Here is a 27437-nt window from a genome sequence, read left to right as displayed (position 1 = left end):
TCATTTTGATAGAAACACACAGCTACTGAAAATGTTTTCAAATAATTTATTAAAAAAGGTTCTCACTACTTCCACATTAACAGTTTAAACATGGAAATATCTGAATGTATGATTCTCTTCTTCCTTAAATAGATTACATCGTACCTGAACATGCTGACACTTGTGAACTTTTAATAAAACTTTATATACAGCAGCAGCACTGTTAAAGTACAGCTACAACTAGAGTGCAATGCTACAACATCCTTCACTCTTGGTATGACATTATGTTCACAATGTTGTCAAAGAGAAGTAACGTTAAGATGCCATGAAAGTATCTTCCAGGAGCGTGGAGAGTGGACGCCTCGGTGCTGATGTTGATGAAGAAGAACCTCAGGACTGAGATCATGCACGAGGTAATGGAGGTCTGTAAAGTGTTTGTTAGCTGCAGGTTATCGCCGCATGTCCTTGTCCATAAGGTCTTTGGCCTCGTTGATCTTAGCAGCGAGATACGGTGACCCACCTGCACACATACACACACAAACACACAAGTCTGATTCTGTGATCACTGCTTTAATATTCCATCTGTGATATTATTAACTGAAAATAATGTTTTAACAACTTTATTATCAGTGATATTGACTTTTACACATCACACACAAATAGACATTCAAATTAATTTATCAACCAGCGCTCACTGCCGTCTTACAAACATCTGACTTTTGTCTCTTTAAGGGTTAGGGTGTGAGCTCACCTTTGTCTGGATGGTTCAGGACCATGATCCTCCGATGGGCCTCACGTACCTTGGCCTTTGTGCTGGCTGGGCTGGAGATAAATAATACATCCATGTAAGCAATAATTTCTTTCCTCTGAGCAGTGACACACACTCCAAAGGATTTTCTGAAGTTAGCAGACATTTACCTGATGCCAAGAATGAGGCTGGCCTCTCGTTTGGACATCTTCTGCTCAAATCCTCCTTTGTAATACGATGAGAACGCCTGTGGTGACAGAAAACGATCAGAGCTTTGATTCTCAGTAGTCTGAACATCTCAAAAACACTGGGACAGGCTCAACTTTATTTGTTAGTTGATATTTTTGTCCAGAATGTGAAATGCTGGGGTTTTCCCACATATGTTTTATCTGAGATATCGCAAGTGTTTCTTTGAACCATCTACAATATGAACATAAAACAAAGACCCTGAGCACAAGACACTACAAAGACAAACAGCTGTACGACAGCAGGCTACATGTTGTGGGTTTATTTCAGCTTTAGTTTGAACCTAAAGACCTTCAGCACAAAAAGGCAAAAGATATTAAGTTTTGCATAACAGGACTAAAATGAACATCCCGTCAGATGTGTAAGAGGTTAAATATATATATTTTTTTTTGGTTAAGATATTTTTTGGGGCATTTTTAGCCTTTAATGGATAGGACAGACAAGTGTGTAAGTGGGAGAGAGAGGCCTTGTACATGGGGTGCCTGCTCTACCACTAAGCCACCGAACGCCCCAAGAGGTTAAATAATTACTCACTGATGAGGGCATCTTCCTGACAGTTTCAGAGAAGACCTGTCCGAGAGGCTTCCACAGCTGGAACGCATAGCGACCTGCAGATCAAACATGAAACAGTAATACATTATTTTACTTTTCTAGATGAAAAGGGAGCAACAAAAACCAAAGCAGCAACTTTGACTAGAGAGTGAGTATTAAAAAAAGAAAAGAAAAATGGCAGGGCGGCACGGTGGTGTGGTGGTTAGCGCTCTCGCCTCACAGCAAGAGGGTTGCCGGTTCGATCCCGGGTGTGGGAGCCCTTCTGTGCGGAGTCTGCATGTTCTCCCCGTGTCAGCGTGGGTTCTCTCCGGGCACTCTTGGCGTATTACTGCTCTTATTATTATCAAACTGTTCTTACCTGCGAAACCTGCAGCAGCCACACCAAGACCGACTGCGATCAGAGTCCCTCCCTGTCACCAAAAACAAAACATCAGACAGTTACTACACTGAGACAAAAAATACAACATGGATACTTTTAAGATTAGTTTGGCAGCTTCAGTAACAGGGATGCACGATACTGGATTTTTTGCCTATATATGAAATGCCAATATGTAACAACTTATTTGAACAATAACCAATATCAATATATCTACCTTTTTCCCTACCTGATTTTAGTGATCATCAAGTCTCTTTGTAGTGGAATTAACTGGTAACCCCAAAGCGCCTTCACACTCCACTCTCACTTCAGCACACCTGTCTTTAACTAAAGCTTCCCCAGAAGCCTGAGGGGTATTCCAGAAAGCGGGTTTAGTGAAAACTCTGAGTATGTTAACCCTAAAATGAGGGAAACTTCGGGTTTTCAGTTCCAGAAAGAGAGGTAAGTCAAACTCAGAGTCAATCACCATGGCAGCTGACTCTGTGAACCTAACCTGCTCGCTGGCAGGTTTTCTTTAAGAAACCCTGAGTTCACCCTGTCTCCTCCCTACTGCCGAGCCTGAAGCAAGCTGTCAGACAGACATGGGTTGTTCGTATGTAGGAAATCTGATCAATATCGAGGCAGAATTAATTCACAATGCCTTACGCTGGGAGAGGATCTTCAGACCCCGTTTAGATGTGCTGTCTTCCCCCAATGAATATCTGTTTGAACCGTACGTTTTAGACTCATTCATTTACCGGCCACACATATCAAATCTGGCACCCCGCGGATGTGCGCTCTCATCAGAGCAAATGTGCATCACGCTACGTTTTTTTGTGATATTGGTGGCCTACAGTATATAATGAAATAGCCACTGAATGAAAGCTACTTTGTTTAATAAATCAAATATGAATAAAACTAAAGAAAGGTACAGTCATTTTTATTGTGGTTGTGCACGTGCTTAACTCAAGGTGTACCTACTCAGAGTTGACTGAACTAATTCAAATCAGCTGTTCTGGAACCAGATACTCAGAGTTTCCCAGCTCAGGGTAAGTCAACTCAGAGTTCAGGATCAGACTTAGAGTTTGTTGAACCTCCTACAGGTCAGGCAGCGCATTAAAGTGACTCAAAAAATAATAGAAAACTAGGACTTCCTAGAAATGGCTGTAACGCATTCATTGTGCAAAATAAGAAAAGGCATGTTAAAGCCATTATTGGCTCATAATGTACTTTATTGATGCTTTGAGTTCAGTGACTTAGCTGCCAGTTTGAGTCCTGATTGTGTCATTTCATAATAAGCTATAAGTATGATTTTCCATTAAGAACATTTGTGGAGCCCCTGAAAGTCCAGTCTTGCAGACACTCACTAATATTATGAATATTATATTAAGTTAGGTTTTCCAAAAAGATGTTTCTGTCCCAGTCGTCAGCTCAACCTCTTGTGAAGTGAGATTTTCTGTATCATAAATAGTACAATAACATAAATCTAACCACAGAGGCAGACTTCAGAAGGAGCATCTTAAGTGTATGCAGGTTAACATTTAGATTTTACCATCACAGTATGTTTATAAAGTCCCTTATGTGACATGGAAGTGGCTGAATGTCAGAGCCATGACACTAACATGTGTTAACATGTGGGCTGTGTGATAGGAGGTCGTGACCCACAGTAACGTACAGTAATATTGAGTAATTACAAAGTTGTCCTTAAATATAACGTATATCAAACCACAAGCTAGCCAATGTTTAGTTTAGCTAGTTAGCTCAGGTGATGTAGTTCACTAGCTCGTACAGCAGCAGTGACGTGCAGTTACGTTAACGGTCATTAAGGTTACGTAAAACACACGCAACCAGGTAAAAACCACTCTGGTTAAATTAAACTGACTCTATAAAGGTCCTGAGTGTTTAAACAGACACTCACCAGCCGTCTGTCGATGTCTGCGTCGCTCCTAACGGTTGTTTTTGGAGCATATTCAGCGTATCGCATCATGTCTCCTCCATCCACGGTCATTCCGCCGGTGCTCGCCATGTTGCCTCAGCGACAGTGACGGCTGTCAGTGTCACGTGATTAAACTTCGTCCATCTTCTTCGTTGGTGTTTTACGGCAGTTGGCATCCTGCAAGTTACTGCCTCCTACTGGCTTTATCCGACCATTGCTATCCTCATCTACAGTCATATTATATTATATTATATTATATTATATTATATTATATTATTATATTATATTATATTATATTATATTATATTATATTATATTATATAACTTTATTTTCTATTCTTTTCTTATTTATTGTATTATTATTTCATTTCATTTTATAATAGAGTAGAAAGAACTTAATTCATTGCCTAAGGGCAGTTCATAAAAGCTCTTAAAAGACAAAAAACAGCACTTTCTCTTATCGACAACAACACGGTGGTATTAAAATAGACATGAAATAGAAGAAGTTAACTGCATAAATAGAAATGAAATTAAAATAAAATTGCCAATTCCACATTTCCTGCAAGAAATAAGAATGTGCTCCACTAAGTCCTTTTCTCTGCACCGACTACAATAACCCATTGGATGCTTCCCTAATACATAAAGAGTTAAAGGGAAAATAAATTAACAAAATTATGAAAGATGTAAACAACCAACACAAAAAAGATAAATTATAAAACTTACCCTGTGATCTTTGAAAGTTAAAAGTTGAAGATGAAATCCTCTTGCGTCATGTACGCTGGTTAGTTCGTGCAAACGCCTTATTTTTGGCTAAATATTAAATGAGACGTAGAATAAAGTGATTTTGATGAAATATCACTATTTTAAGCTCAGGTTTGGTTATGTTTTTTTATCTGACGGACATGTTTGTTGCACATGATGTGCCATAGGAATGTTGGAAATTTGGAAATCCAGTGATAATTTCTTTTCTTTCTTTCTTTTTTGTTTTTAGTCTCTGGTTATGATAAAATGGGGGTGTCAAACATATGGCCCAGGGGCCAAGAGTCTAATCTGACCCACTGAATGACTTTGCACACCTAATATTGACGTACATGTGAAGGTTAAGAGATGCCAGGTTTCAGGAGCAATTTAAACAGCGTGTAGATAGTTAATGTAAAATGCTGCTTCAGAAGTTTTTCCACGCTGACTAGAATACAGCTCTCTTAAATAACAATGAACACTTACTGTGGTCATATTTAAAGATATTAAACATTGTGCAACATATTGTCAACCAGCAGCTTCAGTACAAAAGAATCTGTGTCAGACTTCTGTCTTAATTTGGGTAAAACCCTGCTGCTGAGACACTGACAAAACTTCAGATTTATAAATGGTTTATAAGGCAGGGGACGACTTAACCTGCCTCTTCAATCACTTCCACTTTAGTTTTAGTAACTGTTCATCGTTTGGTGTGTAAAGGGATGAATGTTTTCAGATTGATTATAGGTTTATAGGTTATTATGTAGTGGGTTTACTGGTCTGGCCCACTCTAGATCAGATTGGGCTGTATGTGGCTCCTGAACTAAAATGAGTTTGACACCCCTGATTTAAAACAAACTGTTGTTGTTTTGTGTTTGTGCCACTAGATGGCGCCATTGACAAGTGAATCGTGGTGCTGTAAATTGTGTTGGTGAGTTGCACAGAGTAGGATTGGTAAGTGTGTTTTACTGGACGTTAACAGTTTCAGTGTGGTGTTTATATGTGTTTGTATATGTTTGGGTTTGCATTTGTGTTTGTGTTGTTTTATTGATTTTATTTTTGTTTGCATGATTGTTTTGTTTATATTTGTTTCATTTGTGTTGCATCAGTCACATCTGTGTTTGGTTTTATGCTCTTTTTTCCATATGCTTGTATCTTTTGTCGATCGCTGCACTTATATGTGTGTGTTTTATTTGTTTGCGTCGAAATGAGTTTGTATTTGTGTCTCTCTTTGTACTTGTATCTGTGTGTGTGTGTGTGTTTGTGTGTGTGTACAGGTGTACTTTGTGGCCCTTGTGGACCCTCGACATGATTAGGAGTCCAGCAGGAGTCTCAGAGCAGGGAGCAGCGCCACAGAGGAGCTGATGGAGACCTGAGCCTGGAGCTGGTTTCTATTGTCCCCGGTAATTGGATTTGGTCTGGGAGGAGAGATGGCTGCCAGTGAGAGGCTGCGATCATTAGGTGTGAATGAGACGTGTGGTGCCAGGGCTGAACACACACACACAGACTGGTATTGTGCTGTTCAATGGACAGCACGCACACACACACACGCACGTGCTCACATTAATCCAGATAAATCTGAAATAGCTGTTTTCATGTCAAACACTATTCTTCCCACACGTGCATTTTCAGATCATTTTCTGAAAGCTCACCTTCACAAGGAAAAATGAAAACAGGACAACAGCTAACGCTCTTCTTCTTCATCCTCATCTGCCAAACACACAGTAAAGAGATGTTTCATGACCAAGATAACAGTTAAGACAGACTCTCTGAACTTCTTTTGCACGACACTCCACGTTCTTCCTTTAAAGTAGCCCGGTCCTGCTCAAGTTAGTTTACAGCATTGTTACTCAAAGTCTGGCCTGCAGCCCAATGGTGGCCCCCAGCAACATTTCATGTGGCCCCTGAACATGACATTAAATACATATATTACATACGAATCATTTGCGATCCATTTCAATGCTTTCACTTTCAACAGCACACATTTGATACACTACTAAGTGACTCCATCAAACTTTGCCCCTCTAACATGTGTCTGTCAGGTTAGGGATGACAATTTGTTGCCATGCAATCACCCCTCGAACGCAGACTGGCCAATCATAGTGTAGCTCCAACAAGGGTCCGACAACAGCTGTGCTCCATTGACTCTAATGCAGTCGTTTCAGATTTCCTTCATTTTCAGGCTGGTTTTGTGGATTTGGAGCTAAATGTTGTGCCTGGGGCACGTCGTGTATTAATGATACTCGTTACCTGGAGAGGTTGGAAAAAGATATACGTTTCTTCCCTGTTCCAAAACCAAAATCAAACCCTCAAAAGTGTAGGGTTAGCTAGCTAGCTGATAAACTACTGAGGGTGTAGCGTTAAACTTGTCAGATTCTTTTCCAGCACAGACCCTGACTGTCCAAGGTGCAACTACAGTCCAGCCACAATAGGACACATGTTTTGGGCGTGTCACTTTCTAAACAGCTACTGGGGACAAATATTCAAGTTTTTTTCCCATATTTGTAACCAGTCCACCAAAACGCAGGAACTGCCCATTGTTCCGACCATATTAAACTCATTGTTCCAAAGTCTGTTCCGAAATCATCATGATGCCCTGTGGTTAAGGTCTGGTTAGGTTTAGGCACAAAAACCACTTGGTTAGGGTCAGGAAAAGATCATGGTGTGGGTTAAAATGAAAAAGAAAGTGACAAACACATAAGCCGTGAGCCTGCTCCGCCTCAAGCCGGTCGCGGCGCACCATACGCCCGCTGCGAGCCGTTCAGCACCGCGGACAGTTGGACTAATGGGATGTCGAACCAATGGGCTGTCGAACCAATGACATGGATCCCCAAAATGCTAGGTGTTCTTCAGAAAACACTTAGTTTGGAGCGTTTGATAGTTCTTCAGAGGCACGGAGTATTTACAGCTGAGACGATTTGCATGTGGTTGTTATGAGGAATATCCACGGAAGTTAATGTGTTGGCACGAGGTTGAGTACTTGCTTTGGATGAGGGGAAGGGTGAAGCATGTAGGGAGAGAGGATGGATCGACCCATCGGCCTGTGTGGGTTCATGAGAGGAAACATATATACAGTATATTAACATACATGTAAGATGTACCAGTTTGTCTTTGCGGTATTTGTCCTTCCTCCTGTGTGACTCATTGGATGAAGTGATAGTGACGAGCGCAGCATTTTTCAATGCCACGCACTGCTCCACCCACTGCTCGGTGTTCATACCCAGCACCTCATCGTGCATCTGGTGTTTGTAGCACAGCATAAAGATGCAGTGCTCCCATTGTAAAGCATTACAAACATACACCAGCCTCAGAAGAAAATGCTTTGGTGGACAGAGCCCCTTCTTTTTAACTGGAAGTCAAGTAAAGCCCCACCGTATTTACAGTGGTTAAAGGAGGTTTTCTCTCTTCTGCCTTCAGAAAAACTTTGATATCAAGTATGTAAAGCTCACAAGAACATTGTCTTTACCTGGAGTCCTGTTATAGAGTTTATTGGAACTTTTCACTTTTGTTGAATGTACCATTTATCTTGTAACCACAGTATTTGGACAGATGTCCCGCCGTACAGTTATACATCCATCCATTTTCAACTGCTTATTCGAAGCCGGGTCGAGGGGGCAGAAGGCTGAGCAAAGCACCCCAGACGTCCCTCTCCCCAGCTCCTCCTGGGGGACCCCAAGGTGATCCCAGGCCAGACGAGATATATAATCCCTCCAGCATGTCCTGGGTCTGCCCTGGGGCCTCCTACCAGTTGGACGTGCCTGACACACCTCTAACAGGAGGCGCCCAGGAGGATCCTGATCAGATGCCTGAACCACCTCAACTGATCTCTTTGAACTCGAAGGAGCAGCGGCTCTACTCCGAACTCCCTCCGGATGTCCGAATTCCTCACCCTATCTCTAAGGCTGAGCCCAGCCACCCCACGGAGGAAACTCATTTTGGTCGCTTGTATTCGCGATCTCATTCTTTCGGTCATTACCCAGAGCTCATGACCATAGGTGAGGGTTGGGACGTAGATGGACCAGTGAATCAAAAGCTTTGCCTTCTAGTTCAGCTCTCTTCACCACAATGGTCTGGCGCACCAAACCATTCATTCTACCCTCACTCATGAACAAGACCCTGAGATACATGAACTCCCTCACTTGAGGCAGTAACTCTCCCCCAACCCAGAGGGGGCAATCATTTTCCGGTAGCGAACCATGGCCTCAGACTTTGGAGGTGCTGACTCTCATCCTGACCGCTTCACACTTGGTGCATGCTGGATGTCACGGTTTGATGAAGCCAACAGAACCACATCATACATACATACAGTTATACTGTATTCAAAACATTTTTACTACTTGCGATTTGAAATGGGATGTCCTGTTTGGTGTTTTTCCGTGTTTTGTTTTAATCTGTTTTTCTTTTTGTCTTTTGTTTTCCTCTATTGAGCCTTGGAGGGACGGGGCACTGGGCAGTGGGGTCTGTATTTACATACGTTTTGTAATTTGCATTATTGTATCATGTTTACGTGTTTTCCATTACCTAAAAAATGTATATATTAAAAAAAAGACAGACATGTAAAATTGTGAAGCTCTCCTTTAAAGCAGTTGTTGCTCTTATTTATTACCTGTCAGTTGATTTAAAGGTTTATAATGCAGCATCAGAGGAGAGCAGAGTATTTGCATATTAGAAAATTAACCTGTGCTTTTATGTGTGTGTGTGTGTGTGTGTGTGTGTGTGTGTGTGTGTGTGTGCACATGTACACAACTCAATCTCAGCGAGGGAAACACATTTACTGAAACACACACACATACACGCGCAGTGTTACCATGGGAACCAAGCAGCCACTCTGCTCCTCAATAGCGGGCGAGTGAGTCGAGGTAGATGGCCATTGTGTTGTGTGTGTTTGGGGGGTCGGGGTGGCGGTTCGAGAGGGGTTAGAGGGGCAGTATTAAACAACGCACTAGACAGATGAAAGCACTGCACATCCTTAAATCTAATCATAATTTAGTCATCACTAGAAGATGGTATGATCAAAATAAAGAAGGAAATAGGCAAGACTGACGGGACGGAGAGAGACCTGAGTGCATGAGTCAAGGGAAGGGGGGACAGGAGATTGCTGTTAGATGGAAAATGATGGAGCCTCGTGGACAGAGATGGTCTTATTCCTAAAGTTGATGCTTATTTGTTGCATCAGTCCCTATATCCAGACACAAGACTAAAAGGATTTATAAAGCGTAGGTGCAGCTACACTGCTGCAGAGACAGTGGACTCAGTCATGAGTACCAAAAACCTGGACGTCCATTCATTCTTTTTTTATGTAAAGTTATTACCAATCAAATTACAAAAGCTGAATGGAAATGGAAAATTAAAAAGTTAAAATGTAAAACAGTTTCCTTCAGTTAACAGAGACGATTCTGTGCTCACTGGAGGCAAAATATTTGTTCATGTAGAAATTCTGGAATAAGATGTTCATTTATTTTATCTTGCTAAACATGTTTCCAGAAATAATACATTCTTAAAAAAAAAAAGAAGAAACAGGAGATCACGTTTTATCTGAGACGTGCAGGACTATTATCCTGCAACAATGCTGCAGAGAGTAACACAGCAGAGCCCATTAGGGTGACCCGGCCCTCCTCTCCTTCACTGGGGAGAACTTTTGAAACAAATTCACACAAAGAGTGTTCAGAGAAAGGAGGAGGCCCGAGTGGGGTTTTCTGAAATGGGCCGATGAAAACTGATGATGATAAATCTTAGATTGGAGTTCTGATATTTAGAATAAGTAATCTGTCGCCTCACAAACCATCCAGAAAGTGTCATTTTTTTCGTCGAGAAAGTTATTCTGAACAAAGGATTAATCACTTTTTGATTGGACAACATTTCTCTATTAGCAAGGTTTTTATTAATATTGTTTAATGACAGGCAGGCCAGCTTTTTTTTTAGGAAATACAGGGAGGGGAACAACAATTTCAAAAATGGGCCCCTCATCCTCCCAATGTCCCATTTTTCTATATACATTGTTATACTTCCTGCGAATATACTCCAATGAAACATTTTTCCATCGTATTTTGTATCTACTTGTACTTGTTTCTACTGTTAAGACCTTGTTTTCTTTTTTTGAAAAACAGAAGTAGTCACATGTGTCCTGGGCTGAAAAAATGCCCTCAGATAAATGGTTTGAAAAAAGTAAAATCAAACAATAACTGGAGAAATTACTGCAAGATTTTAAATCATAAGATCAAATCAGGAGTGAACAAATCATTTTTATCTTCACGTTGAAATGTGTTTTAATTATACAACTTGTATTGTCAGTAAATTGTTATACTTTTTCCAATTTAAGGGTCAACCATTGACCTTTCATCTGTACCCTATGACCCCACCTGATAATATAAAATGATTACACCCTATACCTTTAATTTTCCAAGACCATGACCTGGATGTTTTCATTCTTCAAAGCTGGTTAAAAATGAATCAGGAATTGTTGTCAGAGCAAAAAGTCCTTAAGCCGAAACCTGCAACAGTGCAGGATTACTGACAGTTCTTTAGCTCATGACCATGCAGATTATGATATGTGGGCCCCTGGGCACAGATTTGCAAAAGGCCCCACAGCTTCTCCGACATAGACACACAGACATTGTGGTGGTTTTGCATCTCATTGTAGATGTTCTTTCTTCATCTTTTGTGAATCTGTGCCTGTTTGGGGTCATTTTGTGTCTTTTTTTTATAGTTTTTTTTTTTTTATCTCTTTATAGATATTTTGTGTCTTTCCTTTTCTGTTGTGGTAACTTCATGGCTGATGCGTTTTAATTTAAGTGACATTTTGCAGGTGAATGCTGGGGGGTCTTCTCACACTTTGGGTCCCTGAGCCTGTAACCAGTGGGCCTGTTCAGTAATCCATCCATGATCATGTCCAAATGCTTTAGGTTGAAGTCATTACAACACAGTTCATTCATTTTGCAGACACTTTTGTCCAAAGTGACTTTCAATAAGTGCATTCAAACCATGCATGTTAAAGAGCAAGTTATCATCCCAAATTGGGAGTGTATCCCTTTTATGATTCAACTTTTTACTGCTCAGCATTTGAACAAACAGTAGCCTGCATTACAAAGGTACAAACAACATTCAAAATTTAAAGAGAGAATAAGGAAAAACGTGAAGGACGTGCACATTCTTCTTGGCAGTAACACAAGCTGTCATGCAACATTTTACCACATCATATTGTGTCTAATGTTCATGAACTTAGCATCAACATTTATATAATGCACACAGAGCAAGGATAGGGCCCAGAGATATCAACTGACACATTAATCATCTTTATGTGGAGTGTATCCCCCTTTAAATAGATAACTTTAAGCTTTTTTCAGTGCTTTGAGATCACGTTTTAGATGTTTTAAAATACAAATTGCTCACTTTCTTAGATTTCTAATGAAAGACTGTTGATGATTTTTGAAGAGAACATGCAGGTTATTGAGAAATCATAGCTGAATTCTCATATCTGTACTTATATGTGATCAAATGTGCAACAAAATAAAAGTTTGTAAACGTAAATTAGGTTTTGAAGGCAGAAGTAACCTTAGTCTCTCAGAATTTCAGTGTTAATTGTGCGTTATTGTTGCAAATAACCAAGCAAAGTTGCAATTAATTAATATACCACAAAGCAGGTAGTTTTTTAAAGCTTTGCTCAAAGCCAGAGTGGTGTTAGCTCTGCCTGCAAACTGTCACATATCTAATCAATTGAACTGCATGTCCATGATACTGGAAATGAACAATATTGATTCAGAAATATGTGGTTTTGATAAAAAGACAAAGTCCTCTATCGGCCCTACACAAATTGATTCAGCTCTTGCTGGAACACAGGTTGGAGGAGAATTACTGTGTCCCTGTTGAATGATGTTTCTCTCTGCCGGACTGACACTTTGGATTTCAGGGGCAGCTTCAAGCAGCCCATTAGGGGGAAACTATTCTCCACCTCTGCTTTGTCCTCCACTCTGCGCTCCTTTTCCCATCCTGGTCAGATTCGCCTGTGAAGACGTGTGTCACGACCTTCCTTTGTGAGACTAAATAAATGCACCACCCCCTGCTATCAGCCGCTGTATTGATCATGCCTTTTAGGGATTTTTTAAAATCCCATTTCATGATAATGAAAATAATGGAAATGTATTGTGTATAACATAATCACCTTGATACAGAGCACATTAGTGACACAAAGAGAATGGGTGTTGGGACAAATGTAGGAAAGCTCACAGAACTCTGAATGCAGAAATGCAGCTATGAATAAAGAATAGAAAACAAAACCCAGAAGTGTCTATTTTCAACATGCCATGACACGTTAATGGAAAAATGGCACCATGAAATTTAAATACATCTCGCCAAAAGATTGTTTTTTTTTTCAAATTAGAAATAGTCAAAAAGTAATTAGGACAAATTTTAGTATGCCTCATTGTGATCATAGGAATAATAATAGACATAAGTTTATAGTGATAATAGCTGTTGTCATTTTCTGACTGTACAGATTACATTCACCATTGAAGGTGTGTGTTCTTTTGTAGTCATGTGTGCCTCAATAATTATTTTCATTTTATCTTTATTTAAGTGTTTGACTTAAGTATTTCCCCCCCCCATAAATTTAAGGAACTTTCATGGGGAACAAAATAAAATGGGAAAGGAAAATTATGGCATGTAATATGTAAATATAATTCCTGCAATAATAAAAATATATTAAAAGAATTATCATGGCTTGAGTTTTGATAATTTAAATAAATAAATAAAGTTATTTCACTATTTACTGGTATTTTTTTGTATTTATTTATTCAATGATTTATTATTAGTAGTAGTATTAGCAGAAGTATTATTTCATTAATCAATCAAGGAAATCATATGAAAAAATTAAATACAATTTCCCTCACATGTAAAATTTGTATTTTATATAATCTGACAAATAAATTGATTGATTGATTATTTAAAATAAATCAATTAACAAAATAATAATAATAATATAATAATAATTTAAAAATATTAAATAATTCAATAATCATTTAAAATAATAAAAAAATAAAAAAATAAAAACATAATATAGAAAAATGATAATTATTGAAATTTAAAAAAAAAACAACTTAATAATAATAAAATAATAATAATAATAATAATAATAATGATAATACGTATTATTATTATTATTCATGCACATTAATAAGTACAGAAAATATAAGTATATAGTGTAACAATTGAATAACACTGTGTAACCTGCACAGACCCACCATGTATGCTGTACGACCGTTACGCGGAACCTTTATCCTGTAGCGTCAGTTGCATTCAGGGGACTTTATCCCTGACGGACTGTCAAAATGACATAGTGGTAAACACAGTAAGGTGAGTCTCCATTTATCTTTTATTGCTCTGTAACGGCACCAGTTTCACCACAGGACGACACCAGTACAGATCCACTGACACTTGATGGTTAACACTTGAGCGCGCGAACAGTTTCATCTTTTATTAAAGTGACACTGATGAAGGATGGAGAGACAGAAGCTAGCGTTAGCTGCTAGCTAACTAGCCAACTAGCCACATCACATCACATTAGCTGGAGGAATAACGGGCCTCATTCAGCAGCTGTCAGAGGCGTTACATTATGTCATACATGTCGTTATATACAGTAAGTGTGTCGTGTTAAACAGGACATATTAGCGAGCTAGCTGACGGAGAAAATTAATGTAGCTATCGGAAATGCTGACCGTGGCTTCACCTCTGACTGTGTTTACTGCTGAGATGCTGACTGTGTGTTTACTGATACAGCAGCACAGGTAAACACAAACAACAGCACCGAGGCTGCAGTCCGGCTCGTTTTAATGTCTGGTTGCTGCTATTCTTATTAAACTTACGTGGTATCAATCTGTAACGTTACTTTAGGGATTTAAGATGAGGTAACAATCAATTTAACGTTTAAATTTTTCCATTGGATGTTTATTTATTTGCATATTTTTTCAATCTACTTGTATGTAGATAAGAGCACTGTATTCATTTCTACCTTTCATTGTTCAGCTCTGTTGCCCTTATTTTAAGCTGTATGTCTTTGTCTATTTTCCTGTAAATACTTGTGTAAGTGCACTGAGAGCAATTTGAAACTGGAGTCAAATTTCTTGTACGTGTCCACATACGAGGCCAAGAAAGCTGAATCTGACTTTCATTTAATTCTGAGATAAACTAGCATTAGAGCTGAGCACCAGTGATGTGTTCATAGTCCTCTCGCAAGCTTCTTTCGGTTTCATTTTGAGGTGTATTGACCTTCAAGTTTGTCTTTTCAGCTTTAAAAAATCCAGCTTAATGAGCTATAATTGCTCTCAGGGCCTGGATATAAAAGCACAAACAACACCTGACAAAACATAGAAACATCTGACTTATATGGGGGCTGTTTGTGGCATGTAGCAGGGTATAAACAGGAAATAAGATATAAATCTTTCCACAAATATGTATGACGTAGGAATATAATTAGGGTGATGTGTGAGTATTGTTGTTAATTGGTTTGTTTGTGGGTGTTTGATGACTTTCAGCAACCTGAGAGTAAGAATTATCAACATATTACGTTTAATTAAACATTAAACCATAAGACACAAGGTGCTGTATTTAAGAGAAAATACACATGCGACTGTAGCTGATGGTTTTTGCTCAGAATGTGTACGTGCTTTGTGATATTGTTCACTTAAAATGTGCAATTGAATGACATATATATGTTTTCAAGCCAGTCATATGTGAACCTCACATTTCACACTGTGCTCACGTTTCTGTGTTTGTATATCAGTGTTAATAAGCATTTGTAAGTTCACAGAAAGAATTACTAGACTTTTAAATGTTAAATAACAGCAACCACAGTCAAAACTTGATCCAAGCTCATCACCCCAAAAGATAAAGACGAAGAAGTTGATCGATTGAAAATCTATGTCCAAATGGAAGAGGATGGGAACCTCCTCTTTTAAAGCCCCATTTTCCTTTTATGTACAGTATAAGCGGGGGCGCCTACTAGCCCCATGCACAAAGGCTATGTCCTTGCGTCAGCGGTCGTAGGCTCCAACCCGCAGTCCTTTGCTGCATGTCATCTCCTTTATATTTCCATCTTTACTCTAATAGTTGTCCTGTCTAATTAAGGCAAAATGCCCCAAACAATTCTTTAAAAATGTACAGTATATGTCTGACGTTGCTTTTAGTTTGATTGAAAATACTGTAGAGCTCTCACATGAAATAAAAATGGAACTTTTAGCACATGCACAAGAACCCAAACCTGTTCCAGACCAGTGGTCAAACGCTGGCCACATCACATCACCTTAATTTATACTTTTAGGCAACACTGATATGAGTGAAACCTGTGATAAGTATTTACTGGACAAAAATCAGTTGACTCAGCACTTGATTTATTGATTTTTGTTGATTTGGCTGTTTTCCACATGATGACCAGTCCCCAGGTCACATTTTCAACTTCCTTTTAAACATCATGATTTCAAAAAGAACTGCCTCATGCTTTGTTCCTAGCTCATCTCTGATCCAAAGTATTCTAATCTTTCCGGCTACTGTTGGCTGCGTTTGCTTGACAGCATGTGTGAGTCAGCAGGAGTTCAGTGGGAAGCTCGATGAGTAACTTGGTGATGACGATGCTCAGGTTAAGTCAGAGCTGGAGCTGCGGGCAGATGATATCATGTCAGTGTGTGATCGTACGAGGTGTTAGATTAAAAATGGAATATAAACTAGTCAGTGTTAGTGATCAGTTGTACAGCGGAGGTCTCGGCAAAGCTGCTGCACTTGTATTTTTACAGCCAGTACTTTGTTAATTATCAAATTCAGACACAGAAGAGGAAAGAATAGACAAAATGTTTGTTAGAATTTAATGGAGCGTTGCCCCTTTATTATCCTGACACACACTTGCATAAAGAAACTGCATTGCTAACTGTGTCATCTCGGGATTAGTGCATTTTTTAAATCTTATTTTCACTTTCTTTTTCTCTCAGTTTCACTTATTTTTATCATCTAATGAAATTAAATGGGAAGTACATACAGATCAGATAATAAAATCAATACATTTAAACAGAGACTGATTGTGATTGAAATTGTGAAAATGGCAACAGTTGAGTAGGTCAGCAGCTTCAATGGGATGTTGCAACTGTTTCCCAGCACTAAATGTTCTATTGCCATGCAGTAGTGCACTGTATCATAATGTATATTTGTAGGTTCATAAATGCCCAAATAAAATCCATACAATTATTAAAATCACAGTGATATGTATGATAATATCCTCCTTTGCATCTCCAACAAATCATCACAGATCAATCCTGAATATTCAATGTATCGCTCAGCCTGACTAGAAATTGAATCGCAGTGATGTAATGCTCTTTAAATAATTCATATGTAGAGAAAAGTAAAAGAGGCTGAGCTGTGGAGGAGAAGAAAAATCAATGAGGGGGAGAGAGAGCACAAATGATAAAGGAGAGGGAGACAGAGGAGTTGAGGGAATCAGAAGAGACAAGCAGATGGATGGGAACCCCACCCAGGCCTGCTTCCTCTCTGCCCGCTCAGACCAGTGATAAGCAGCTGAGGAGGAAGTCAAGTATTATTTCATCGGGACATGTAAGGGAGGATGATCGTTTCTTTCTGCTGAGGAGGAATCTGTGAAGCTCCGGTCTCAGTGTGATGGAGATGCCGTAGGTGGGTCGGTAGTTTGGTGCTTAAAGTTGTTGAAGTCGAGGCTGTGTTATCTTCTTATCAAACTTTTCTCTTGGCAAAGCCTCACCTGACAAGTGAGTCAGTTTTATGTTTAAATTGATCACAGTATTCTCACTGTCAGCTGTGTTTCCGCTCCTTGCTTTTGTTCAGCATGCTTCCTCTTAACCATTTCCTCTTTCTCTCTTTTATTTGTTACAGTAAAGCCACAAACAGTCTCCTGATGACTTCACAGCCACCTGACAGGCCAAAATAACCAGTGTCAGAACATCTCAGTCTGAGCAGAGGGATTGTAGGGTTTTGTCTTTAAGTGTGTCTGGCTAAGTAATGTAGTTTGCCACCCAGACTGGCTCGATTTGGGGAACTCCAGGCTACTGCCAGTCTTGTTTAGCTCTGGCATAAAGCCGCATAAGCTTCCCCCAGAGGGAGGTTGTCGACTTTCCCTCCAGAGCTAGAGGCAGACCACTGAAAAGGAGCTGTAACACTGGATGAAGGCCCTGACTTGAGGAGGCGAACAGGACTTGGCTCCAGTTTGTGAAGGCTGAAGGCTGCTTGGACCATTCTCACATACCTTAGAGACTTGGATTTGACCAGCTGACAGCCGGTTTGTTTTGTTGGACATGTGGATGCTGCTGACAGGGTTTTTGTGCCCGTTTTGGAAAACCATCTTGTTGTGAGACTTGTAGCTTGGGGGGGGAGGAGCCCAGCCATGGAGGGGCTCGAGCAGCTCGACATGGTGGGCGATATCAGCCCGGCTCTCGAGGCCACCGAGGACTTCATCCACTGCATGGATGGGATACAAGGTCCAAGCCAAGCTCAAACAGGGACCCTCCAGCCTTCCAGGCAGCCTAAGCAGCTGCAGGAGGTGTCCAGTGCCGCGCTGGGGAAGCTGAGCTCCAGCGGCGTGTGGGGCCTGCTGGCTAGAGAGCAGCCGGAGGTGGGACCCCTAGGCCTGGCCTGGGCTGACAACTTCAGCGTGTTGGGGCTGGGGATGGGCTTGAGGCACGGCAAGAGAAGCCGAGCGCGCTCCACCAACGACCTGGCAGCACATAGCAAGGAGTGCACCAACAACGCTGCCAACTCCTCGTCCAACTCGGCCTTCAAGAAGGGACACAATCGCTCCAGGTCAGACGTCAACTACCGGCCGTCTGCGTACACGGACAATGGACTGCCCACTGTGGACTGCAACACTCTGAAGAACATGATCCTCAACCACCAGCCAGAGGGTGAGTTCACATACAGTGTGAGTGTGAGAGGATGGAGAAAGTTTTGTTATGAATTTGTGAGTCCAAATCTTTCAGGTCTGTGATAGAGCTCAAAAGATTTTGGTAATTTCTAATGAAAAATTTGAGATATTGTGTGATACTAATGAAATTGACTTGACTTTACAACACATTGTTGACGACACACTTGACAACATTTAGGTTATCAGTTTTTGAAATCCACCACTGCACAGCACTCATTTAAAAGAAAGGTATGTCATTTAAAAAACTTGTTGGCCTGTTACTCTCGCTATTTCCTTCTTCCAAAACAGTGGTGAAGAACACCAGAAGTGAATGCCAGAAGTTGAGTTTTCCTTCAAATAAAATCATGACTGGTGTTTGAACTGCATGCCAAATTAATCAGAGCACACAAGACCAGATTGCCTCCTAAGTTAGCATATAACCGATTGCTGGCAAGCAATGAAGCGTTAAGGGTGCTTTCAGACCTAGAGTTGTCTTGCTTTGGTCTGAATCAGGGACTGATTTTGTTCCAAAGTTACATAATTGCCTAGAGTTGGTTCATAATCTCACGGCAGCATTTACAAGAGGTCCAGATCAAATGCCTTGTGCGAGAGAAAGCTGCTCTTGATTGGTCAGAATTTCCATGTGGGAAAAATCCAGGAAGTAAACAAAACGTTGAAGAAGAGTACGCTTGCAAGATAAATGCGACACAATGCGAGTGGGAGGCGCACATTGCTTGCAAGATAAATGCGACACAATGCGAGTGGGAGGCGCACATTGCTAATCCTCCAGGACTGTAACATGCTCATGTTTAACCCAAACAATGTGTTATGTGACTGCAGTTGGTTCAGATCCAGGTCGGAACACAAATGAACCACACCAGAGTTCGTTTGTAACCGGACTGAGACCACCTCTTCATGAAGGTCTCAGTCCGGTTGTTTTCATGCACATCTGAGTGCGATTGCTGTGTTCACACCTGCACAAACGAACTGCACTTAGGGGGCAAATGAAGTTGAGTTCAATTGAACCGAACCAAACAGGGCAGGTGTGAAAGCACCCTAAGAGACTAGGCAGTCCGGCGCAGGGCTCACTCCACATAAAACGCACCGCCAAGGCTACATTACACCACATCTAGCAAACTTCTTCGAGAACAATGAGGGCAAAATGGCCTCACTGATCTGTTTTAACTAGCTAGGTCTAGCTCAGCTAAAAACATAAAAACAGAGTCTGTCAGCACATTGGCATGTTGTTCACTACTGAGGCCTGTTAGTAACCAGTAGCCACCAACAGCATAACCCAACCCACTGGTTGGACAGTGATGTCCTGTCCCTGGCAAAAAGGGCCGCAGTTGGGCGCCAAAAAGGGGTAAATGCGGTAAATGCGGTAAATGCGGTGGGACAGGGAAAGTTAAGGCGGCGAAAGTCCAACTGAGGCAGGTGGGACTTTCACCGGAGAGAGCGGTGTTCGTGTCCCACAGGATTCTAAAGCCAAACCCCCTAACCACATGTTTTTGTTGCCTAAATCCAACCATGTGCGACATGGTGCGTTTATTAGAGACTGTATGTAAACGGTAAATTTCCTGTGAAAACAGAAGTGTATTTTGAAAGAAGACAAAGCATGTAACACGCAGAACTTGACACACTGTCCCAGAACATCAACAACCAGCGCATCCAGGGTACTGTGCGCATCGTATGTGGACATGGAAAGTCCATGACCAAACGTCGGAGTGAGAATGTGTTGGTCTGCTGAGTGTCCTCTCTTCGTCTGCTCAACTGACTTTGGCAGTTCAGATAACAGACACTTGACCGTCCTGCTGTTATTACAGACATGAACTAACCACAGACACTTGACTCGTTCTTGGACTCACAGCGGTGCGCCACTACAGAATGTATATAGGGGAAACACTGGAATGGAAGTGTGCCGTTATTTTGGGGATTTAAATTTTTTTTGCCTGCTCGGGGTTCCCAATTATAGGGGAAACTCTGAAGTGGTTCAGGACATTTCAGCTGCAGATATAAATGTAGCCCAAACTACTATCTACATCACTTCAGTGAAGTGGGAAATTATACGTCTTCTAATTTGGGAGACCTGACCCTTTATTCACACTGGATTCGCCTAATTGGGCATTTGTGGCATGATGAGCAGCAGTTACTTTGACACAGTGATGATGTCATGTCCTGTGCTGACCAACAGTCCGGTCCCTACCTGTCAGAGATATGTACACCTCCTCCTTCTTCTTCCTCCTCCTCCTCCTCCTCCTCCTGCTTTGCTCTGATCGACCGTCCATTCACCGGAAAGCTTTCTCAGCCTTTGAGAGGCTTTTCGGAGGACAGAAGTCTCGGACTATTTGTGCTTCAGATCGGGGCGTATGCTGTACTTATGTTGAAGCATCCTCAGAGAAAGCAATAATGATAGAAGATGATGATAACTTGAAATGACACAGCTGTGCTATGACAGTCAGTGTTCAGGCAGAGAGCCCGACACGCACACACACACACACACACACACACACACACACACACACACACACACACCATTTGTTTGTGTGTTTTGGCCATCTGAAGGCCTAAGGAGATCCTAAGGGATCCTGAGGGATAATAGCCTGTAATCCTGTCAGCAAATGGACTCAAATGAGGCGAGAGAAGAGGCAACCCAATTACCCGGCCCCTGATACAGGCAGGATTATTTAGTATTAGCATATGTGTGAAAAGGCATCAGGCTATTTAGTTTGGCTCGATGTGCATTGAAAGGAGAGAAGTAGGAAAAGGACGGTAATAAGCAGAAGGCAGAGTGATTTAGCCCGGCCTCGCTATGTCTCTTCATTCACACACACAAAAAAAAAGAGGGCCTGTTTGCCTTTCCATTAGTGACAGCTGGGGATGTTTAGATGGTAAATGGAAATGATGATCATTATTATATACACAATATACATGTATATATGGAACCAAACAGACTGTATGTGTTGCTTTTTATTAAAGCTCTTAGCATATGTTTTGTAACACTGCTCAGTGAACTCTAAAGGCTGCATTCATCTGCTCTTATATTAAAAATTGGTCTATTTCTGGTTGCACATTTTGTTGCAAGCATTCCTCAGTAGTTGTATAAAAGGTCATACTCCATGTTATGTGCAAATATGCATCTGGTAACAAACAGTAAAGAGCTTAATGACTAAATGTTATGCCGAGTGTTGGAGATATCAGCTGTAGATGGCACTCAGCTTGTGGTGCTCAAAGCGAAAAAAAAAACCTTTTAAAAAACTCAGCAGCAGTGTCTCTCCTCAGAAATCATGACTTCGTTACTCAAGATAATCCACAGACCTTGTTGTGAGCAGTTTAATGTAGGAACTATTTTCTCTCTGCTGAACTACACCTATCAACCAAATCTCCATGCAGAAGGAAATGTGCATCTACTCATGGACCAGAGGCTTGTGGCAGCGCGAAATGTTCCGTTAAACTTCAATTAAATGCCCAGTCCGTTTTACTAGCTCGGCGTGGCTCCACATTTTGACAAATAAAGGCCTGTCTCTAGCCTCTTTTACACTGCCAGATTTTCCAACGAATGTTGGGCCGTTTTGCCGGCAAGCTGCGAGCGTTTAGACACACAGAGCCGGATTGGCGAGTTGATCTGAGGTTCCCAATTTTCCGCCGTGTAGGGGTAAACATATTGGCGGAGCCTTTTTGGTTTAAAAAGAACGAGGCGCCCCTCCGCCACGGGAGGGCCTGTTGATGACTTGTGGGAGGAGCTGTTGATGACGCTGCACGTGTGACCCACTGCTGGTGGATAAACAGGAAACAGCTGATAGCAGGAATTAGCAAGCAGCTAGTAGCAAGAGGGAAACGCAAACCTGACAGACACTGTAAAGATGAGCAACTGGGGAGACATGGAATTGCGCGCCCTCCTTGCCCTCGCAAACGAAGAGGCCATTAACTGTCAGATGACGGGGATGGTGAAGAACGGTTCGACTTAGGAGAGAATCGCCAAAGGACTGACCAGCCGCGGCTTCCCTTTGAGTACTTCACTGTTTACGTCACACGCTGAGCTACAGGTTTTGTTACTTGCTCACGCCCCCCATTGCCCCGAAAAAGGCACATTCTGTATAAACAAAAGTAGGTAGGTGGCATTTTGCTGCACTCCCCGATTTTGTTTTTATACTGCCAGTGCTGAAAGAAGACTGATTGGGCTTTCCTGCAAATTTGCACAATTCCTATTTAAAAAGGGCTAATTAGAGGCCTGGTCTGGTGTCCAAGCGGTTTATTTTTATAGAAGTTCTTCAATGCTTCAGTTCACTTTACTGAAACCATGAGTACCAGAGAAGATGGTTTTCCGTATTTATCAGACTGAATATTTACAGAAGAAGGGAAAGATATCTGTCGGCTGTGATTGGTTTGTAACCTGACTCCTGTCTGACTGCTGAGCGTGGCCACTTCCTATGTCTGTCCTTTCAAATTAAATTCCCACATGGTCCAGCTATATAGGTTTTGATCTATTTTGACAAGGCACAGCTCCTAATAGAGTAATCTGCGACTAAGCGACCAATGAAATCTTCCCGACTAATGACCTTTCTGGTCGACTAACGTTTGATCGACTATTAGGGGGCAGCCCTGGACAAAAACCGGTTGTCATTTTATAGATTAATGTGCTGGGAAAACTCCAGTCTAATGATGCATCGATACAGCATGAAGAACATTTTCTTTTCAATGTATTCATGCAGGTTTAACCACTGTAGTTTCATTGGTGTTTATCAGTCACAAATAGCCGATGGACATGTTCCCCCGACTATGAATATTTGCAGAACAAAACACACTGACTGTGTGGAGTGGCTGTGTGTATACAGAAGAAGAGCAAACAATTAAGTCTCGTCGTAGTCGTCCGATGCAGTTCCAGTTGTTCCTCTCATTGCTCCTGCTCCTCTACAACAACAGTAGGTAGAATTTCTATGACTTTGAAATTAAAGTTTGCATCTTCGTCAGTTTTCGGCACTGAGAGTTGTTCTGCTCTTTCTCTCTTTGCTTCCTCTGTGTTTCAGTTCCTGTTGTATCTGAACGTACTATAACACATTATTCATGACACATCCTTTTCCTCCAAATTCTGGCCTTACTCAACTGGGGCATTTACAATTGTATTGGGTCCCAGGTGACGCGCATACACACCCGCAAACACAATTACTAAAATACAGCTTTAGGATGTTGACGTTGACTTGTGAGTAAGTTCTTACTACCACTAGACTGGCATCCTGTCCAGTGTGTAACCCTTCTACTTGTCACCCAATGCATGGTGGGATAACTTTTACTGTGACCCTGAGCAGGATAAGCTCTGCGGTTCAAAGTGGATGCTGCACCTGTGTGTGCTTTTTCATTTGCAGTCCATGTGCACTTTGGTATCCAGGAAACCGTGGGAGTCTGTTAGATTGTAAAACGGCCTGTAATATTATGATTTGCTCCCTAATCAGCGGGGGAGGTTGTTTGTTTAAGGTCTTGATTGACTTGAGGGCAGCAAGACTGGATATGTAGTCTGCAGCCCTGAGAGAGAAGTGTTAATTCTGGTTGAAGGCTTGTATGCGTATATTTTAGACTTTTACCAGAGTGTGATGTCAAAACCTACCAGGTGGAGACGAAGGCTAATTGAACACAGCAGCTTTCCTCGCCACAATGCCTCATTTTCATCTCGACCCTCCCATGCGTGAACACTGCCAATCAGCCAGTCTTGATTCCGGCTGCAAACTTATTTGCATATTCATTTGTTCCTTTAGCGAAAAGGTTTGTTAACATGCAAAGTCCGAGACCTGGAGTGACACCGTGTCTGCTGCTGTTTTGATAAGATTGATGAGGCACTTGACTCGCCACCGGAGCTGGGAAGGATTTAGCCTTTCCCTCCTTGAGTGATTTAGCACGTTAAGGAAACAAAATGCAATATCTGCCAATTAGGCTGCTCCTGGTGGGGATTTACAATTAAATCAGATTGTGGGATTGGATTAGAGGACGGTGATTGTTGTTATTTTTAAGTAAACCTGTCTAGCCTCTAAAAGACGTCTAGATATTAAAGGAATACTTCAACCCCCAAATGAACGCTTGTATATCAATTACTCACTCTGTGTTACATTGATTTCCTTAGGAAAACTTCGTTTTTCTTGCATGCCTCCTTGGTGAGTGAAGAATCCAAAAAGAAAATTGAATGAAATGAAGTCAGCAGGAAAACTATGTAAAAACCTCCACTTACAAACTCTCACACAACTCGTGCCGTATAATTCAAGTCTTATTTATCCAGTAGGATGCTCAGTACTTTCCAAACAGAAACTAAAAGTAAAACTTAGCTATGCTCTCTTCAAAGCCAGACTGCATTTAAAAAACAGTAATTTTACCTCACTGAACACGGGAGCTGCTGGTCTACCACTGCCTGGATCATTTAGTTTGTGTTGTTGTGTTATTTTGCTGAATCCAAACTAACCATCTAAAACACCAAAGTCACACAATAACACAAACAAATTAATGATTGAGGCAGATACAAGGTACTTACTCGTAGTTAGTGTATTCTAGGGCTGTCAACGAATATTCTAAATTCGAGTTTAAATTTGAATTTGAAAAAAAAATGGACCTTCGAATGTGAAAATTGATATTCGATTGTGGAGAAAAAAAAAACACCACCGCAGCTGTCCTCTTTGCGAGTGGGCGTTGGCCTGGGCCGCTGCACTGAACGCACTGCGCCAGGGCCACACTGCCCGCGGAAGTGCTGCGAAGCGCAGCGCACCGAAATTCTTCCGCGAGCCGGAGCACTTTCATTCACATCAGACGCGCATTTCTCCACGCTGGTCGACAAGTGGTTCTGCTCCCAGCTGTTGTCTCCGTCACCCGGCTTGACACATTCGCTTGCGGCTCGTGCAGAAAATAGACCAGACACCAAAACAATCGCTGCAGGGCGCGAGCCGGCCATGGAGCTGCGCGGCGCAGTGCAGCCGGTGGGGATGACACAATCGGTTAACATGGGTACCGAAAGGAAACTGACTTCGCTTCTCGGCGCTTCGAGGCTATTCGCAGCGCTTCCGCGGGCAGTGTGGCCTGACAGGTCAGAGAGGGGGGGCGAGCGAGAGGTCTGCGGTTGTTTATAACGTAATGTTATAGATAATTGTTTTATGTGTTTTAATGTGTAGGTATGTAAATGTTTTCAAAGACGTTTATGTTGAAATAAAAATACTTACAAGTATTTATGTTTCCTTGTATTAGTTTGCCCTCTTGTGGACATAATGCGAAAAAAAAAAATTCAAATGGTTCGAACCTATGAGTTATTTTTAGAAGGAATATTCGAATGTCATTTTTGAGCAATTTTGACAGCCCTAGTGTATTCCATAGACACCCCAAGTTTGGAAAAGCGGCAGGAGTACCGTCGCAGAAGTTAGTGGATGGGAGTAGCAGCAACACGTATTTTAGCCACCTAAATATTCAATATCAGTGTAAGTGTACGCTATATTGAGAGGATTTTTACCACTTTACCTTTCCATCAGACAGCCCTTTCTGATGGGAAACCCTTTAACAACTTCAGTTCCCCATCTATTCATTCGTCAAAGCCACCAGACTCTATTGACAAAAACAGTCATTTTACCTTGCTGAACACGGGAGCTGCTGGTCTACCGCTGCCTCGATCAGTTAGTGTTATTGTGCGACTTTGGTGCATCCGAACTAAACCTTTTAAGCACCAAGTTCGCACATTAACACAAACAAACTAACTGATTGAGACAGTGGTAGACCAGCAGCTCCTGTGTTCAGCGAGGTAAAATGACTGTTTCTGTCATTGGAGTCTGGCTTCAAGGAGAGCATAAATTAAGGTTCACTTCTCATTTAGTTTCCTGTTGTAAAGGGCTGTCAGTTTGGAAAGTACTGAGCGTATAAATGAGACTTGGATTATATTGCACAAGTTGTGTGAGAGTTTGTAAACAGATGTTTTAATACAGTTTTGCAGTAGTAAAATGCGGACCCCCTTCTACTAAAATTTATCAAACATTTTCTTTGTTCGTGGATTCTTCGTTTACCATGAAAGCAAGCAAGAAAAATAGTTTTCTTCCTGAATTCAAGGCAACACAGGGTGAGTTATTAATACACAAATGGTCATTTGGGGAAGTGAGTATTTCTTTAAGGTAAAAACTAGGCTGAAAGTTTATTTTTTTCATCCTTTTAGATGTAGGTTTCATATAACTGTTGTTTCAGCAGAATTTCACTATTTCAATGTAAACGGGTCCTAACCTTTGACTTTTTAACCAAATTTATCTTATTTTAGACATGTTGTTTGACCTGCTAAAAACTTAATTAGTGCACTTTCAGACAGTTCATATAAGCCAGAGTTTATCCCTCCTCAGTCCTAAAGATTCATCTGTGTGTCACCAGTTTCATACTACAACGTGTAGTTTTCGCTGCCCTGCTTTGTGTAGCAGGTGCTGCTCTCTCTTCCTCTTTCTGGTGCAGCGGATACAGCGGGCAGAGATTGCAGCAAAAACAAAACCGCCAGAATGATGAAATCTTTGGTTTCATGAAACACTGCGTGCTAAAAAGCCACTGAAGTATGGCAAATGTTTCCAAACATTCATCCACAGGCATGTGTAGAGTTTGTTTTTCGGAATTATTGAGATACCTGACGAGCTGAATCATTGCTACACCTGAAGTCTGACCTTTTTATGAACCTCAGGAAGGGCATACAAAGGTCTGTAGGTTTATGGACTTTTATGGAATTATTTGTTGCTATGACTGATTAAAGTTTTAGATAGACTCCTATTTAAGTAGTTTGTGACATGCACTTTTTTCTCTAGATAGTGATGCTCTTGGTGATTTAAAGATTACTATCATTATTAGAGCCTCACCAGCACATCAGCCGACTGATATTGGCTAATCTCATATATAAAGGTATAGGCAAGTATGATGGCAGATATTCAAAAAGAAGTTGCAGAAATACATATTTTAAAGACTGCTTCCTTATATAGAAGTGAGCCGATAGGACTTG

General features: G+C 41.2%; 2 protein-coding genes across 2 annotated transcripts in view; one reads left to right on the top strand and one right to left on the bottom strand.

The window, feature by feature from the left end:
• Positions 1 to 32: 32 nt before the first annotated feature.
• dnajc15 (DnaJ (Hsp40) homolog, subfamily C, member 15) lies at positions 33 to 3929 on the bottom strand. Its single transcript, XM_050048269.1, has 6 exons — positions 3799 to 3929; positions 1884 to 1935; positions 1508 to 1581; positions 898 to 974; positions 731 to 801; positions 33 to 499 (listed from the first exon to the last, which is right to left on the bottom strand). Exons 1-6 carry the CDS (start codon positions 3904 to 3906, stop codon positions 429 to 431), a joined length of 453 nt encoding a protein of 150 aa, XP_049904226.1. The 5' UTR covers positions 3907 to 3929; the 3' UTR covers positions 33 to 428.
• A 13162-nt stretch (positions 3930 to 17091) lies between these two features.
• The window catches only part of plekhm3 (pleckstrin homology domain containing, family M, member 3), a 46172-nt gene continuing 35826 nt past the window's right edge, over positions 17092 to 27437 (top strand). Inside the window, exons 1-2 of the mRNA XM_050049669.1 lie at positions 17092 to 17217; positions 17434 to 18458. Of these exons, the coding sequence (XP_049905626.1) occupies positions 17942 to 18458 (517 nt within the window). The 5' untranslated portion in view covers positions 17092 to 17217; positions 17434 to 17941. The remainder of the gene's footprint in view (positions 17218 to 17433; positions 18459 to 27437) is intronic.

The sequence above is a fragment of the Epinephelus moara genome, chromosome 7 (assembly GCF_006386435.1).
Source record: "Epinephelus moara isolate mb chromosome 7, YSFRI_EMoa_1.0, whole genome shotgun sequence".
Lineage (NCBI taxonomy): Eukaryota > Metazoa > Chordata > Actinopteri > Perciformes > Serranidae > Epinephelus > Epinephelus moara.
This window is presented reverse-complemented; position numbering and strand designations above follow the sequence as displayed.

Bases quoted from the DNA above. Each gene is read 5' to 3' on its own strand.
- dnajc15 (XM_050048269.1), bottom strand. From the start codon at position 3,906: ATGGCGAGCACCGGCGGAATGACCGTGGATGGAGGAGACATGATGCGA. The intron at 1,582-1,883 runs GTAAGAACAGTT...TTTGATCTGCAG, and splicing joins GGCTGCTGCAGGTTTCGCAG to GTCGCTATGCGTTCCAGCTG. The intron at 802-897 runs GTAAATGTCTGC...ATTTATCTCCAG, and splicing joins AGCCTCATTCTTGGCATCAG to CCCAGCCAGCACAAAGGCCA.